The sequence below is a fragment of the Podarcis liolepis genome (assembly GCF_965112155.1).
Source record: "Podarcis liolepis genome assembly, chromosome: 9".
NCBI classification, from domain to species: Eukaryota; Metazoa; Chordata; class Lepidosauria; order Squamata; family Lacertidae; genus Podarcis; species Podarcis liolepis.
In genome coordinates this window covers 22266926-22284559 of record NC_139564.1, presented here as the reverse complement: position 1 = coordinate 22284559, position 17634 = coordinate 22266926, and the positions used below count along the sequence as shown (strand labels likewise).

General features: G+C 44.6%; 1 protein-coding gene across 1 annotated transcript; it reads left to right on the top strand.

Moving 5' to 3' along the window:
• Positions 1–3040: 3040 nt before the first annotated feature.
• SLC9B2 (solute carrier family 9 member B2) lies at positions 3041–16807 on the top strand. Its single transcript, XM_083459234.1, has 12 exons — positions 3041–3256; positions 5067–5166; positions 6217–6397; positions 6508–6678; positions 8244–8386; positions 9413–9540; positions 10611–10786; positions 11671–11777; positions 12011–12160; positions 13710–13818; positions 15084–15220; positions 16128–16807. The coding sequence occupies exons 2-12, from the start codon at positions 5077–5079 to the stop codon at positions 16365–16367; spliced, it is 1632 nt and encodes a 543-aa protein (XP_083315360.1). The 5' UTR covers positions 3041–3256; positions 5067–5076; the 3' UTR covers positions 16368–16807.
• The last annotated feature ends 827 nt before the right edge of the window (positions 16808–17634 follow it).

Below are 17634 nucleotides of genomic sequence, written 5' to 3'. Positions count from 1 at the left end.
AACCCTGCTTCCTCTTGTAGAACACAGAGAGCCATCGGAATTAAGGAAGGCTGTGGAAAGTGATGGCTAAAAACAGGCTTTTAATAATTGCTGGTTGGAAATAAAAAGGAAGGCTTAAGCTGCTTGCAGTGCCTCTTTTCGCTTTTCCTCAAAAGATATAACATGTACTCAACATGTACTCATATACTCAAACTGTTTTTCCCGGCTCACTGTGCAGAGTTTGCTAAGCTTGTGCCAGACTTGTGTCTGGGATTGGTGCAGGGTAAAAGAACTGGGTGGTGCTGGAGGAGACTTGAGAGTCCCATGGACTGCAAGAAGATCAAACCTCTCCATTCTTAAGGAAATCAGCCCTGAGTGCTCACTGGAATGACAGATCCTGAAGCTGAGGCTCCAATACTTTGGCCACCTCATGAGAAGAGAAAACTCCCTGGAAAAGACCCTGATGTTGGGAAAGATGGAGGGCACAAGGAGAAGGGGACGACAGAGGACGAGATGGCTGAACAGTGTTCTCGAAGCTACAAACATGAGTCTGACCAAAGTGCAGGAGGCAGTGGAAGACAGAAGTGCCTGGCATGCTCTGGTCCATGGGATCACGAAGAGTTGGACACGACTAAACAACTAAACAACAACAAAAGAACTGGGTACATCTGAAAAACAGCCACCTTGCTTTAGTAGCAGACCTTATAATTCAGAGAGGGGAGTGTCTTTTTACACAGGGCCACATGCCCGTATCTGGCAGAGGCAACAGTGGGCACAGCAGTGATTGTAAATTTCGCCTTTGTATAGAAAGGTAGTTTCCCCACGCACACAAACACACCTTTCCATCAAAGGAAGCTAGAGGCATCATCAGTGCTGCAGGACACATTCCACCCAGGCAAAAATGCATGAAGCAAGGCCAGTAGCAAGGGTGGCCTGGGGAGAATCTCACAGGCTAGAGAAGCTTGGAAAGGGGCCGCATTTGAACCCTGGGCCAGAGGCTTCCCACCCATGGAATAATGATTACACAAGAGCAGTCAGTAGGAGACAATATTTACCTAAGTGGACCAATGGCCCATGTTGGTGGAAGGCCACTTCAGGTATTGATTTGTTCAACATCTCATAACATGAAACTGTGGGAAGACGTCCATCCCATTGCAACTCTGCGAAGGAGATTTCGTTTTCATACTAATCCTTTCACAGAACTTGCCAACATTTCTTAAGTGGCTTTTTACAAGCCAGTCTGTACCACGTGTTTGTCAAATCATTGCAGCAATACTTTTTCAGGCCTGCTTGGGGGGCGGCGGTGGAATGCCATTGCAGCATCAGTGTGGACAGGCAAAGGTTTTTCAGAGCTCCTCTGACATTTAAGTAAATTAATGTGATACATTAAGTTGCAGTGGAGGGGATGCTTGCTGTTTTATTAATGGACCGCTATGTGTAAGAACAAATAAACATGAAAATAAATGCATCTTCCCTAGCAAACAAAGCAAACCCCAATACTCTAGGGTGAAAGGTTCTAACTTAATTTGCCTAATGGTCATCTGGTCCAGCAACCTGTTCTCAGAGGCCAACCATATGCCACAAGCAAGACATAAATGCAATAGCACCACCCACGAGATTCCCAGCAACTGGTAGAACCTACATTGTGTGTACACTCTATACCTTTAAAGCATATTATTTCTCAAAGAATTCTGGGTACTGTAGTTCACTCCCTCACAGTTACAATTCTCAACAATCCTGAACAAACTACAGTGCCCAGTATTCCTTGAGGGGAGGAATGTGCTTCAAATATGTTTTAAGGGTATAGTGTGTACACTGCTGGCCGGTAGACAATGCAACTCTTATTCTCCATGAATTTGTCTTAACCTGCCTCCCTTTTAAAAAGCAATTTAGTAGCGACCACTGCATCCTGTGGCAGACTGTTTAACTTTCCTTGCCACGTTTGCTTTCTACCTGCAACAAATGCTTCGAGTGCCTCTTTTAAATAATAATTATTATTATTATTATTATTTATACCCCGCCCATCTGGCTGGGTTTCCAACAAAATATTAAAATACAATAGTCTATTAAACATTAAAAGCTTTCCTAAACAGTGTTTCCTGAGGCCCCAATGTGTGACATGATGCAGTTAATGCTATCAATTAACACAATCAGAGAGAGAGAAAGAGAAGCAAAACAAAATTCATTTAGCACCAGAGAGCAGCCTTGCTTGAAAGTACAGCCTGGACAGCCTCCAAAAACACAGGAACTGCATCTCTCTTGGCTGGAAATAGGCCAAAAAGGACCTCCTTGAGATGCACAAAGCAGAATTAGATACCCGGGTTCTGTGACAGTGTATCTCAAGGCAAATCTAAAAAAATGTACTGTAGTATAAACACCGACAACTGGGAAACACTGGCCTGTGAGCGCTCCAGTTGGAGAACAGCCTTTACCAAAGGTGTCATGGGCTTTGAAGACACTCGAACGCAGGATGAAAGGGAGAAACGTGCTAAGAGGAAGAAGGCACACTTGGCAAATCCACACCGTGATCAACTCCCACCCGGGAACTAATGTCCCCACTGTGGGAGGACGTGTGAGTCCAGAATTGGCCTCCACAGTCACTTATGGACTCATTGGTAAAACCATGTTTATGGAAGACAATCCTACTCGGCTACGAGTGATCGCCAAAGAAGAAGAATGATAGCAAAACCACTTCAAAACGCCTTGTTAGCGTTTCTCTCTCTCGCTGCAACAGCAGGGAATTGCTATAGGCCTGGAGAGCGCAATGGCAGCTTTAAGAGAAAGGCCACCTTTAATTGGCCTGCACCCTTATTGTGAAGTGGAATAAATAGGCCACTGGGATCCTGCCACTCACGGTGCTGCATTTGCACCGTGGCCTTGGGCTGCCCTCTGCCAGCCAGTTGCTTCCTGGAAACAGATGTCCGCTTCCCTTTTATCTGCCAGCACTTTCCAAGGTGCGGGGTATCTTCCGCCGCGCTGCCGCTTTGCTATTACATCTGATCCCTGCAAGCGGAGCTTGGCAGCCCGCTCCCTCCAATTGGGTAAAAGGGCGCCACCAGCGTTGGGAGGGAGGCTTGGCAAAGGAACCCAGGCGAAATAGGCGTCTCCAAGCCGGCTCTGCCCGCGCGTCTTGTTGCAGCGTTTTGGACGGTTTGGCGAGCTCGCCTTCTCGGCCCCCACCGCTAGCAGCGGCAGAAAGCCGGCAGCCTGCGGATCAGCAGCCACCCTCGTCGCCTTCCTGCAATCTCTAGAAGGCCTGAGGCTCTTCCTTTCCTAGGTAGGCACGATTATTCCGCGCGTCCTCCTCTTTCAACCCCCCCAGGAGCTGAACTGGAAGCAGGTCTGTGCGTAAAAGCGCACGCACCGCGGAACCGGCCGACTTATTTCCCACGATTCGATTCTATTCTATTTACAGAACCGCTAAAACATAGAAAAAGCGGTCATTAAAAAGCATTTAAACCTTGATCAAAACAATACTGTCTGCACATATGTAACGAAATCGAGGCAAAGAAAGCTTTCCATCAGACGCACGGCATTAGCGGCAATCTAGGCGTGATGACGCCCTTCTTTCCGCTAAGAGGAAGGGGAAGGAGCATCCGATGACCAGATTTCCCTGCGCGGGGGAAGGGCGTGTGCGCTCAGATGCGCCTCACATTATCTTTTTGGGTTGTTTTTTACGTAGGCAGGGGATTGGCTCCTCCAGGCGTGCCATCCTTCCTTGGCAACTCTAAGAATCTGTTGCTTTGACTTGTTGGGAAAAGCAATCCTTTCGTTTCTATCTAGTTGCGGAAAGCAGAACCCAGAGAGTTGGCAGTAACCAGCTTGGCATTCTTGAGAATGAGCACATGTTCTTGTGGCTTGGCAGGCGCTGGCTCCCATCAGTCTTTTTTGGCAAACACTCTCCAGTTAGCAAAGGAACAGAGTGACCCCCCAGCCACTTACAGTTCATCAGGCAGTTAAGTACAGAATGTATGCATGTAGCTGGTCAACACTGCATTGGTTCCCCCAGGGTAGTTTTCAACTAAGGTTTACTCAGACCCATTAGAATTAATCAACATTACTTAGTCATTCTCATTCATTTCAGTGAGTGTACCCTGAGTAACACATTATATAGCTGCATATCACCCCAATTTCAAATAATCCAGCAGCAGCAGCCCTGCAAGGTTGTGTAAACTGACAGTTTGGGCTATGGTGTGCGTTCAGATGCTCACCATCAAGGCATCTGAATGCTATAAGCCACATAGCAGGCCTGCTAGGGTCAACCTAGACTTGACTTGCACAGCTAGCAATGACACCAGTATTTTTTAAATTTAATACTAGATGCAGGGAAGGGGGCAATTCTATTCAGGACTGCAGCACGCATTTAATCCTTTCCTCTCCAGGCATGATCCTGATTTTTAAAAATCCCCCTGCTTAGAGCAACGATTAACCTGGGTGGGGGAGCTGCCATTGAATTATGGGAATATGAAATATAATTTAGAGACCCCTCAGTCTTCATTACTTTATTGCATTTGGTGCTTAGAAAAGCTTGTTTTTGCCCACTGAAAGAGCATTCGTGTGCTGGGAGTGTGTAGTCCTTGCACAACTTTGAAAGGTCTTACTAATTTGGGTTTATTGCTGCTTGCTTTTGTATTTGTATGTCACTGTTTTTCCAATGAAGTGACTCAAAAATTTCCCGGATACAAAACTGGTGACATCCTTCCATGCCTCAGATGGAATAGTTTGGTGTATACCTTCCCTGTGATCAGGATTGGGGGGAACCTGTCCCCCCTAGATGATTTTGGACTCCAATTCCCTTCAGCCCCGGCCAGCCAGCATGACCAATGGTCAGGGATGGTGGAGATATAGTCTAGCAACATATCGAAGACCACAGGTTCACCGATCCTGGTTTAGTGCAGACAAGCACTGATGAAGCTCAAGCAAGAAAGGGCAATTTTCTTTCTTTCTTTTAAAAAGACGAATAACAGAAAGTCATAATGCTGATAAAAAATATCTGGAACCGGTAGGATTTATTACACCTGAAAGTTCTATTTGTTGATTGATAGGTAACTCTACATTTTGTTGTTGTTGTTGTTGTATTATCTTAGGTTGGTCAAAATGCCAGAGGACCTGGTGGCAGAGAGTGAGGAAACAGTACCTGCTGCAAATGCAAACTCAGATGTTATTCCCATGCATCTAGTAACTCAGGTACTGCTGGTTCAGATCTTTTACAACTATGGATGACCTGAATAGAAGAACGTAAGAAGAAGAGCCTGCTGGATAGGGACAATGGCCCACCTGATCCATGATCCTGTTCTCACAGTGGCCAGCCAGATGTCTATGGGAACCTTGAAAGCAGGACCAGAATATAACCACACACTCCCCACTTGTGATTCCCAACAACTGGCATTTGGAGACTTACTACATCTGGCAGTGGAGGCAAGACATAGATATTGTGGCTAGAAGCCATTGATAGACTTCTCTTCCATCAGTTTGTTTAATTCTCTTTTGAAGCCATCCAAGTTGGTGGCAATCACTGCACCCTGCAGTTGTGAATTCCATAGTTTAAGTAATGTGCTTTTTGAAGAAAAATCTGCCATGGCTGTTAGCTCAGTTGGTTACAGCGTGATGCTGATAACGCCAAGGTCGCTGGTTTGATCCCCATATGGGCCAGCTGCATATTCCTGCATTGCAGAGGGTTGTACTAGATCAGGCATCCCCAACCTGTGGCCTTCCAGATGTTTTGGCCTACAACTCCCATGATCCCTAGCTAACAGGGCCAGTGGTCAGGGATGATGTGGCTGGGGAAACCCTGACCACTGGCCCAGATGGGTGGGATATAAATAAAAATTATTATTATTATTATTATTATTATTATTATTATTATTATTATCCAAAACATCTGGAGTTGGGGGTGCCTGTACTAGATGACCCTTGGGTCCCTTCCAACTCACATCTGATCTAGATGGGTTCCTGCTGAAAATCCCTCCATTGACACTCAAGAACCTCTGACATTGAAAAGGGAGTTGGCCCAGATGACCTCCAATATCCCCTTCAGCTCTAAAATTCTGAGTCTTCTTCAGAGAAATGCACAGCCCACCCGAAATGCATTTACTCAGAAGTAAACCCCATCAATTTCAGCAGCGCTTGTTTCCTTGTAAATATGCCAAGGACTCCAGCCTTGGCAGTTTGGTACTTTGGTGAAAGTCTACAAATTATGGTTGTTATCGTTGATAGCATTTCCTCGTTTTAATTCAGGAAGCCAGTATTTTGGACTCCAAAGCCGTTGATGGTCATACGCAAACTGAAGCGACTGCTCTGCTGAACAGCTGTGAGCATCAAACACAAGAGCCTGTGGTTGAGTCAAAGACATCAGGGAAACTGAGGCGAATATGTGCCTGTCCTCCGCAAGGCATAATTGCCAGAATCGTGACAAATGGTATGTAAAAAGAAAGGGAAGAGGCAGGAATGTGTGAAGTTATTTTAGTAACATATCCACAAGTGCTAGGAAATATATTCATGCCTCTCCAACTTTATTTCTTCTTCCAGTGGCAGCTATGGTGCTGGTCTGGGCTGTGGCTTGGTCCATTACAGGCCAAGAGTGCCTTCCTGGTGGGAACCTCTTCGGAATTTTGTTCCTCTTCTTTTCTGCTGTAATTGGTGGTAAATTTATGGGCATCATTAAACTTCCCGGCCTACCTCCATTCCCTCCACTTCTTGGTAAGTTGTCAATGAGCCTGCCATCAACATGCTGTTATATAGGTTTGATTTGTGGACATGACAGGGCAGAGATTACAGGGAGGTTTATCTGCAGTCAGATTATATAACCTGTTGGTGTTAAGTTTAATTGTTAGATTAATCAACTGTAGCTTTAATTGATTAGAGAGGAACAGTTTTGTTTGGTGATGGCAAATTTTAATTGCTTGGGCATGGGTGGGCTTTTTGCTTGGGGGGGTAGGCTAAATGATTCCTGGAGAACTTCTTTAATATGGAGTTAAAAAGAAAGGAAATGGTGCTTCTGTAAAAATTAATAAGCAAAAATAATTGACAGAATCTCAAGAAGCCATTTGCACTGTTAAATTGAATTTATTAATCAGCTAAAGGACAAGTGATTACTCACTTAAAGATCAGCTTTAATCAGTTGACAACCTTGATGTGAATCCATTCTGTTAACAGTGCAGGTATCTAGGCTACTTAAATCTTTCACAGAGATTTTCTTGGTGCTGAAGAAACTCTTGGAGTGAGGAGGTACTATTTTCAGTTAAATTGAAGCATGTTGTTTAATTTTTTAAAATCTCTGCAACATCTTGAGAAGGTAGGTTGATTCTATCAGGTCATGGTCCTATGAGTACGTGACTTGGTAGTTCTACATATGATAACTTTCCCAATCTACAGAATATCAACTTTAAGTTCCATTGACAATGTGACTTTTACAGATCAGGTACACTGTCTTTTTGCTTAACCTGTCCCATAGGATTGTTGTGAAACTACCGTATTTTTCGTCTCATAGGACGCTCCGTCCCATAGGACGCACCTAGGTTTTTTTGGGGGGGGGAATAAAGGGGAATTTTTTTTCTTTATTTCCCCCCCAAAACCAGGTCGGGGAACAGCGGTATGGCGCGCTTCGCCTCCCCACTGTCCCCCGAGCTTGTGGGGCTGGCCGATGTCTGCCCAACATGAGGGGCACTCTGCTTCAGGGCGCCTCGTGCACCGGGCGATAGGCTGCTGCAGGGCTCCCCATGCTGTTGATGTCTGCCCGGCGCGAGGGGCGCTCTGCTTCAGGGCACCCCGCGCGCCGGGCGGCAGGCTGCTATCCGCAGCGTGGGGAGCCCTGCGGGAACTCCCGCAGGCTCCCCAGGCTTGCTGATAGCTTCCTGAAGCCTGTATTTGCCCCATAGGACGCACACAGATTTCCCCTTCATTTTTGGAGGGGAAAAAGTGCGTCCTATAGGGCGAAAAATACGGTAATACAGGGGAACCTGTTGTATGCCTAAACTGAGTTCCTAAGAGGAAGGGTGGAATACAAATATGAAAAATTATATGCTAGGAAGCATATTTGACTGAATGCCAGGAGTATGGAAATGGGATTTTCCATTAGATCTGCAAATTCAGGAATTTGCATTAATCTACCCCCCTGTGTTGTAACCACTGGCTCATATTCTTCTTCTTGAGCTTTTGGTACAGGCTGTATTTCTGTGAGGACAGAATGCTTAACCTGCGAAGGCATCTAATCTTATTCAGAATTTTTTCAGGCAGTGTGTTTTCCCGTTCTCTGTTCCTTTTAGGAATGCTGCTTGTTGGATTTCTCCTCAGAAATGTCCCACTGATCAGTAACATAGTCCGGATCAAAGTGAAATGGGCAGTTGCCCTGAAAAATATCGCCCTCTCCATTATCTTGGCTCGTGCTGGCCTTGGCCTTGACCCAAAGGTAGAGCATTAAATGGTACTGTTGAATATCTCTTACTGGTGTTTAGTTAGAATCTCCTTTCTTGTAACTTGAATCCATTGGTTCAGGTCTTAGCCTTGAGAGCAGGAGAAAACAAGCTTGCTGCATCTTCCATGTGACAGCCCTTTAGATATTTGAAGATGGCTATCATATCTCTTCTCAGTCTCCATTTTACCAGGCTAAACATATCCAATCCCCTAAACCGTTCCTCATATAAGGCTTGGTTTAAGCTTAAGTTCTTGTAAATTTTGCATGAGGAAAACAGTTGTTCTGTGTGGGGAAGCCTGTTACCCCCATGCAGAGCTGATTGTTCACTTCATGGCCTTTTTGAACCTATAACTAATTTCCATCTATTTCTAAGCCATGTTCAGATGGCAGAATTTAATAAGCTATGAGTTGTGTTTGAGTGCAAGAATGAGACACTCTCACACACATCCCTCACGTGTCCTCTTCTGGTGTGGTTGTGAGGCAGAAATTGGGAACTTCTGTTTTTGATTAACCACAGTTCAACCTATTGTTCAAATCTTGGATTATGGTTAGCCTTAACTATGGTTTGGTGCAAGAAACCAGCTTCATGAACTGTGGCTTGAAGTTGGCTTGTTTCAGTCATAGTTTCTCCAGGTTTGGACGACACAGAAAGCAGTGGTTAATATGAAATGAAGACTTCTCCACTTCTTGTGGCTGTGTCACATAAGCTCACTGTGGCTCCATGGTTTAGCATGGCTTCTGGACAAGGTCATTGTAAGCTCAGCTCACAGGGGGAAGTACTCTTCCCCATCACCAATTCCAACTCCACATGCTCGCTTGATAATATCCTGATCTCTTCTCTCCATCCCTGTTTGCTCTTGTAGTGAGAACCTCTGTTGATCTCAGAAAGAGATGAACTTCACACCCCTTACCTCCAAGCACCCTTCTTCTGTCCTATATTATGAAAGTTGAGCAGAGCAAAACTCAGTGGGGTTTCTTCTGCACTGATGCTGCTGATGTGTTAATATGCTTGTCTTTCAGGCTCTGAAAAAACTGAAGGCTGTCTGCTTGAGATTAAGCGTGGGGCCCTGCATAGTGGAAGCATGTGCGGCAGCTGTCTTGTCTCACTTTCTCATGCACCTGCCTTGGTGGTGGGGATTTATGTTAGGGTGAGCAGCTTTTTCCAGCTTTTTTTGGGGGGGACCCCTGACCATTAGGTCCAGTCGTGACCAACTCTGGGGTTGTGGTGCTCATCTTGCTTTATTGGCCGAGGGAGCCGGCGTACAGCTTCCGGGTCATGTGGCCAGCATGACTAAGCCACATCTGGCGAACCAGAGCAGCACACGGAAATGCCGTTTACCTTTCCGCGGAGCGGTACCTATTTATCTACTTGCACTTTGATGTGCTTTTGAACTGCTAGGTTGGCAGGAGCAGGGACTGAGCAATGGGAGCTCACCCCGTCGCGGGGATTCAAACCGCCGACCTTCCAGTCGGCAAGTCCTAGGCTCTGTGGTTTAACCCACAGTGCCACCCGCGTCCCATTTCCAGCTTAGAAATGATGTATTCCTTTTTCTTGAACTAAAACTACCTTACATGAAAAACATTGATTGAAAGTGCACCTGCCACTTATATTTTGGTTTTCTTTAATTTCTGCATTGTAAAATAGTACTGTGGTACCTTGGGTTACAGACGCTTCAGGTTACAGACTCTGCTAACCCAGAAATAGTACCTCAGGTTAAGAACTTTGCTTCAGGATGAGAACAGAAATTGCGCGGCGGTGGCGGCAGCATGCCAGCAGCAGGAGGCCCCATTAGCTAAAGTGGTACCTCAGGTTAAGAACAGTTTCAGGTTAAGAATGGACCTCCAAAATGAATTAAGTTCTTAACCTGAGGTACCACTGTATCCGTGCTCTCTTCTAGCAGTTCTAGGAAGCATAGGAAGCTGCCTTAGACTGAGGCTTTGTACGCATTATTGGCTTGAAACGCAGCTAGGTCATTCTTCTTCTCTGTTTGGATGGAAGCCAGTTTGTGGGAAAACACACTGAAAATCAGTACAGTGGTACCTCGGGTTACGTTACCTTCGGGCAAACGCAGCAAACCCAGAAGTGTATATTTTTTAGGGTAAGTATGAACCCCTGGGGCAAATTAAGTTTGTATCCAGAAGGTCCACTTTTGTATTTCATAAGGAGGACATGTGCCCACAAACAGGCATGAAGGGTTGATAGTGTGTTTTTGTTCAGATTTGTTTTAGGTGCTGTGTCTCCTGCTGTAGTTGTTCCCTCGATGCTGATTTTACAAGCGGGAGGCTATGGTGTTGACAAGGGTGTCCCCACCTTGCTCATGGCTGCTGGGAGCTTTGATGACATCCTGGCTATTACGGGCTTCAATACCTGCTTAGGGATGGCCTTCTCGTCAGGTATCCTGGCTAATTCATAGAATCGATGAGCACCTGAATATGCCTTTCTTATTGATGCGATCGTTTGCTACATACAGATGATGAATTGCATGGGTGCTTTGCATAGAATAAGAAAACCCACAATGTACCCCGCTTGCAATCTGAAGTGGCACTCACCTTTGCTTGTGAAACCTGGTGCTTTAGGGTGGAAGCTGGTGGGAGGCTAATTCTGTTGCCATAAGGCCGGAGTGGGCAACCAATTTTGAGGCTGGCCTGGAGTAAAAAATGGATGCAACAATGCCTTTCCTCTTTCTTCCACTCTCCTCCTTTCCTCTCCCTCCTCTCTCTCTTATTAACACCTCCTTTTCCACCTTGCCCTCCTTGCTACCTGCATGAAATGTGGCTGAGGGCAACAGATTGCCCACTCCTGCCATAAAGCGTTATATTAGAATGCCTGTGGCTTTCTTCCATAGTCCTACCTTTTGTATAAAGCTAATCACCACTTTGGATATTTCCTCTGGTAGTTCCTTAGCAACAGGGCTGTCTTAAGCATATGTGGTGCCGATGCAAAGATCCACCCAGTGCCCCCTCCCCCAGGTTGCCCAGTCCCAGGCGCGCAGGAGGGCGGAGCTGGCAGGCTGCCTCAGCATCTCGCTGACTCGGTCGCCCCCAAACTCACAGCGCAGAGCCGCCTGCAGCAGAAGAGCCCGCCATGGTGCTCCGACCGACGGGTGGGCTCTTCCCCGGACTCAGGTCTGGGGCCCTGGACACTCGGCCTGGCACCCCTGAAAGCCTGGCGCCCAGGTGCCCCACACCCCTAGCGCCTATGGGTAAGATGGCCCTGTTTAGCAAGGAGATTGTTCAAAAATCCATTTGAGCCACCTTCTTCTGCTTTGCCAAAACAGGCTCCATCCTTGAAAATATATTTCGTGGTGTGCTGGAAGTTGCTGTCGGTATAGTAGCTGGTGGCCTTTTGGGAGTTTTCCTTTGCTACTTCCCAAGCAAGGATCAGGTAAAGAGGAAAAACATTTTGGAGACTCTGTTTTGGAGCATGAGAAGCAGGGAATGGTTAAAAAGAACTCTATGCTTTAGCTGAAAATATTTAAAAGTGATTAATAATAATAATAATAATATAGACTTTTTACTCATGCAGATCTATTAATATTTTATTCTCTTCAAGCTTTCTTCTCATCTGTAGCATGACATTTTTCTCTGCTGTCTTCCATTTTTATCTCCTGATCCTAGTCATCCCTTGTATGCAAGAGAGCATTCTTTGTGGTGGGTCTATCTGTGTTTGCTGTTTTTGGCAGCACGTATTTTGGCTTCCCTGGATCCGGTGGGCTCTGCACAATTGTCTTGGCATTTCTGGCTGGTATGGTGTGGTCTGATGAGAAGGTGAGCGTTCAGTGAACACACTGTCCAAAAAACATGCAGATTCCAAAATATGAGAGTTGTGAAATAGATCTAATGCCATTAAGATTTCCTTACAGTAGCTGGTTATTATTAACTTAGGCACTGAAAACAATTGTCCTGGCCAGCAAAGGAGATTAGTGCACAAAGATGGGCTTTCTCCTCTTGATGCAGATACAAATTCCATTGAACTGACTGGGTCTATCTTTCAATGAGAATGGGAATGGGCATCTCTGTCCCACTATTTGTTGCAAATGTCTAGAGCAAGATCAGGGCCAGTGAATCCTAGGGACTGAAAGTCAGGAAAATAGACAATTAAAAGCAGGGGCTGCAGCAAAATGTTGCAATAGGAAATGCAGCAGCTCAGGGTGGTACTTTTGCAAACCTTGGCGTTGCCCTGAGGCTGCAGCTTGTGCAGCTGGTGCAGTTTTCTGGCTACATAAAGCAGTGGCCTCTAAACTTTGGAAATAGAGGGAATAGTATGTTGGAACAAGCTGTTGAACAAATAGGCTTAAATACCGTCACAAAAAATGTCAATTCAGCAAGGATTTATTCTAAAAGGTGTGTCTTGCATAATCTAAGTTGTCTTATCAAGTCAGCCCTGCATTTAAAAACCAGCCTTGGCAACCAGGAATTCCACACAGGTGAGAGTACAAGCAAAGGAGGAACAGAACTTGCTGCCTGCAAAAGGTTTTCCAGCCTGTTTTTTGCCCATCAGACAAGCGCCTCTTATGAGTAAAAACCAGGAAATTATTTATTTATCTTTTTAATAAAATGTATGTACCACTCGATTGCAAAAAAACCCCAAAACCCTCAAAGTGGTTTACAAAAAAAGTTAAAACAATAAAACGAAGAGAAACTTAGAACCATACTTTAAACCAGGGGTTGGCAACCTAAGGCCCAAGGGGCACATGGGGGTTGTTTAACCTGCCCATGGACCCCCCACCTGCTCGGTTGGCTCCCATGCGCCGCGCTAAACCAGTGCGGAGCAGAGTGAGGATCACCTTCTGTGACGCTGGCTGGCTTCCCATTGGCTACAGGAAGCTCCTGCAGCCAATGGGAAGCTGTGCACGCCATAGCGTTTGCCCATGCGTGCACACGCACTCCAGCCCACTGCATCGTCTGTGGGACCGTGAACCGGCCCAAGCCACAAAAACTTTGCCAACCCCTACTTTAAACCATACTAAAAAGAGTTTACGATTGCCTCAACTTTCTAAGCATCTGGGTTAGGCTTGCCTAAACAGGAATGTTTCAGCAGGTGCAAGTAAACATTTTTGCAGGCCACTTTAGGGGGCTGGGTAGCCTCGTTATCAGAATAGTTCCTCCAGGACATATTTGAAAGTCAATTAATACTGTCTTATAAATAAAAATAGAATCAAACTTGCACGGTTTGAACAGCTTTTAAAATTCATGCTTGATATGATTATTGAAGGGGTAATTTTACATGTGTCTCCAGCCCCCCCAGGCCAATACTGGTGTGGGAAGCAATGCTGTCTGTCTTTCAATGCTGCCTGTCTTTGCTCTCCCCCTGCAGAGGAAAGTTGAAAAGATTGTTGCGGTTGCCTGGCAAATCTTTGAACCCTTCCTGTTTGGTTTAATTGGAGCTGAAATATCTATTTCATCTCTCGGACTTGAAACAGTTGGTAGGTCTCCTAAAGAAAGCACTGACATTCTGCGAACTAACTAGCTCACCTTTTGAGGGGTACGAATAATAATAATAATAATAATAATAATAATAATAATAATAATATACCCTATACCCGGAGGTCTCAGGGCAGTTCAGAGTCCTTCTTCCAAAGCTAGGAAAACTTGGAAGCTTTTCATAAGAAAATGTGAAAAATTTTACATTATTATGTTCTTGTAACCTTTATATCTACCCTGCGTGGTAGGTTGGTTTATTTATCTGAAATCCAACCATTTGGTACAATGATGCCCAAGATGGTTTAGAATTGATTTCAATGCAGGCGTACACACACACACACAAACATAATCTCAAAATGCACACAACCCAGCCTAGTTGATGGATTGGGATTCCAGGGTGTTTGTTGCAGTTTTGTTCTTTCTGGCAGGGAAAGGGGCAGTGAAGCGAGCTCCCTTCACCTGTTCCTTTTCTATCATATGGGTGGAGACCGTGGAGTAATGATCTTCTTTCTTGAGTCCAGTTTGTCGGTGGCAGTTACTGCTATATTATAGTTGGGAAACTGAGGTTGGGAGAGACCAACTCCCTAACAGGTCATCCAAGGAGTTTATAGCAGGTGCAAGATTCAAACTGGGGACTTCCCAATTCATAGCTTAGAGACTAAGCCACTATTTGACACCAGCACTTGCCAGCCTTGAAGTTGAACTCACTTGTTCCTAACTGACTTCCCAGCTACTAGCAACTAATAATGCCCTAATCAATTTGGTTAATTGCTCCAATGTTTCAATAATTATTTTAAGTAAAATATAAATTTGGGCCCAGACTTCTCAGGATATTCAGTCTTGTTTTGCTCTGCATTGCAAAACTGCTTAATCTTATTTCCGTGTTTGTCTTGTCTGATCTGGAAGCGATCTACAGCCTTCAATCATTGCACATAGATTTCCATTTTCTGTTTTCTTACAAAGTTGAAATCTGGCAGAGGTGATGAAAATGCATCCATTTGACTCTTGGTGTTTTAGGTTATTAATTAGCTATTATGAACAAACACATCTACCTTGAGTTCTTATTTTGAAGGTAGACAGGATGCCAACAGATTAGTAAAAATAGTGTTGCTGTTGACGGCTGTGTTTGCAAAAACAATTGCAAAGGTTTTCTAGCTGTTGCTGCGTCATCTGAATAATATCTGCCTGTCTCTATTGACCCATGCCTTTGGTTGTTCTTACTAATAAGATGAAGGCCAGGCTAATGAGTCATATTTCTCTGTTGCAGGGCTTTGTGTGGCTACACTGGGAGTTGCACTGATAGTCCGAATTGTGACAACATTCCTGTTGATGTTTTGTGCCGGCTTTGACCTCAAGGAGAAAATATTTATTTCACTGGCATGGATCCCCAAAGCAACCATCCAGGTGCAGTATGCAGTAACAGACCTGTATCTTCTACAAACAAGGGGGTTAGTGTATTATTTAAAGGTATTTTTGCTATGGAACACTATGGTATACTACTACAAATAGGTATTTTCAGCCCATCTAATAAATTGTCAAGAGCGAGTCCTGGGCAGCAACTAATTAGTAACAGGTCATATTTTGGAGGGGTCAGCAATACAAACCCACAACACGTCATGGCCACCAAAGGGAGTCGAAGCTTTAGCATAGCCTTTCTGCTATGGGTTTGCTTCCATTTGGTTGTGTCTTGGCACCTGCTCAGGAGTCAGCAGCATGAAGAACATAAGATGAGCGTTCTGCCCCAGTTCTTGGTGCTTTTTTCTTTGTCCCTCGAGTAAAAGAAAGCAACCGAGTTTCATAATAAAGGTGGGCACATCGCTAGAGGTGGATTGGGCCCCTGTGCCACCAAAGGTAGTCAAGATTAATCCATCTGAACTTTAGAAGCATAGATGGATCATTTAAATTGTCCTCCTAAGGCTCTTGAAAGCCAGCGATGATCCCGAACGATTGCTTTGATAATGAATTTCTCAGGAGGCAAGTTGGTGCATTCTGCATCAATCATAGCAATTGATCATGAGAGGGACCTTTGAAGACTGGTCTGTTACGTAATCAAGCTTTGAAAATACTGCAAGAAAGGATCTCTCTTGGATCCCCGCATGAGACTCTTTTTCACACTTTTGTCCCTATAACACCAACATTGGGAGACTCTGAACCGGAAGGTGAGGGTTTTAAAAAAAACTGTTTTCTTGAATGCTTTAGCTGAGATTCCTGCATTACAGAGGGTTCAACTAGATGGCTCTTGCGATCCCTTCCAACTCTACAATTCTATGAGTCTTCACAATGATGGTTTTGTTGTTCTGTCTCCTGCCAGGCTGCAATTGGTTCTGTTGCCTTAGATACAGCTCGAAGTCAAGGTGAAAAGGACACAGAGATGAAATACGGCATGGATGTCTTGACGGTGGCTTTCCTGGGAATCCTGATCACAGCTCCAATTGGAGCGCTGATCATTGGCCTGGCAGGGCCCCGACTTCTACACAAGGCTACTGAAGCAAACAGTGATGGTCATGGACATGAAGGAAGAGAAGAAATGGAAACATCTGGAGCAGTGTAAGGGTCAGGGAATGGCCCCAGAATCATATAAATCAGTACTCTGCACTGTCTAGGTATCACAGTGTCCCGTAGTGGCTTGCAGAAGTCTGAAAGTCCATGGAATACGTTGCAATCAGAGGACTAATGGATTGATTGAATTAAATCAACCTCTTCAGCCTTGACTTGGAATTTCTTGAGAGCTGTCGCAAGCAGAGTACATCCTTTGGACATGCCACTTCACTGCTGAAATATGATCAGTCTGATTTGGGAATATGAGAGCCAACAAAAGGAAACTTTTGAGGTGGTTCCTGAGAATTAATAAAGTTCTGGAGCAGGAAGGTATACAGGATTGATAATGTAAACAAATAACTAAAAGTGAGATCTTGGATTTTTGAAACAGCTCATTCATGTTCAGTAGACAGTATGTTCCCAGTTTTTGGAATAAACTTTCACCACCAGATATTTAGTTTCCTTTCTTATATCCTAAAATATTACAGTGTTTTAAATAGAGGTTTCACCCAAATAACAGAATATTGCAGTGCAATTGGACACACGTGTCCTCAGATGTAAGCCCCGCAGAGCTTTAATAGCAGGTAAGTCTGTATGTGATTCAAGCTTTAATTAATCTATTTGATTACTTGAAAAACTGCACAAATGTTCTCAAGAAAAAACTATGTACTTTGTTTTTTAGATGGTGCAGTGCGTGTGCTGCAGTACGCATCAGAACAGGAATGCCACTTCTTGGTATACTTTCAGTCTATAAACGGACATAAATCTGACATCAAGAATAAACGGACATAAATCTGACATCAAGAATCACAAAACAGAGAAACCAGTAGGAGAACACTTCAATCTCCCAGGACATTCTATACAAGATCTCAAAGTAGCTGTTTTACTACAAAGGAATTTCAGAAATTGACTGGAAAGAGAAGCTGCTGAATTGCAACTCATTACCAAACTTAAAACCATGGAGAGACCTGGTCTGGATCCTTATCTCATTATACATGACTAAGCCATTTTTCACCTTCTCACCCCTTGCCTTTTCCTGTAAGACCTATTGCAGTTGTTAAGAGTCGTCAACAGGCTCATCTCATCTATCTGCCAATCACCCATTCCCACCACCCTTCTGAGTAATACCCCTCCCCACCTTCTCACTATATAGAAGGATCTGGCAACTTCTGTTTCAGTGTATCTGAAGAAGTGTGCATGCACACGAAAGCTCATACCAAGAACTAACTTAGTTGGTCTTTAAGGTGCTACTGGAAGGAATTTTTTTATTTTGACTATGG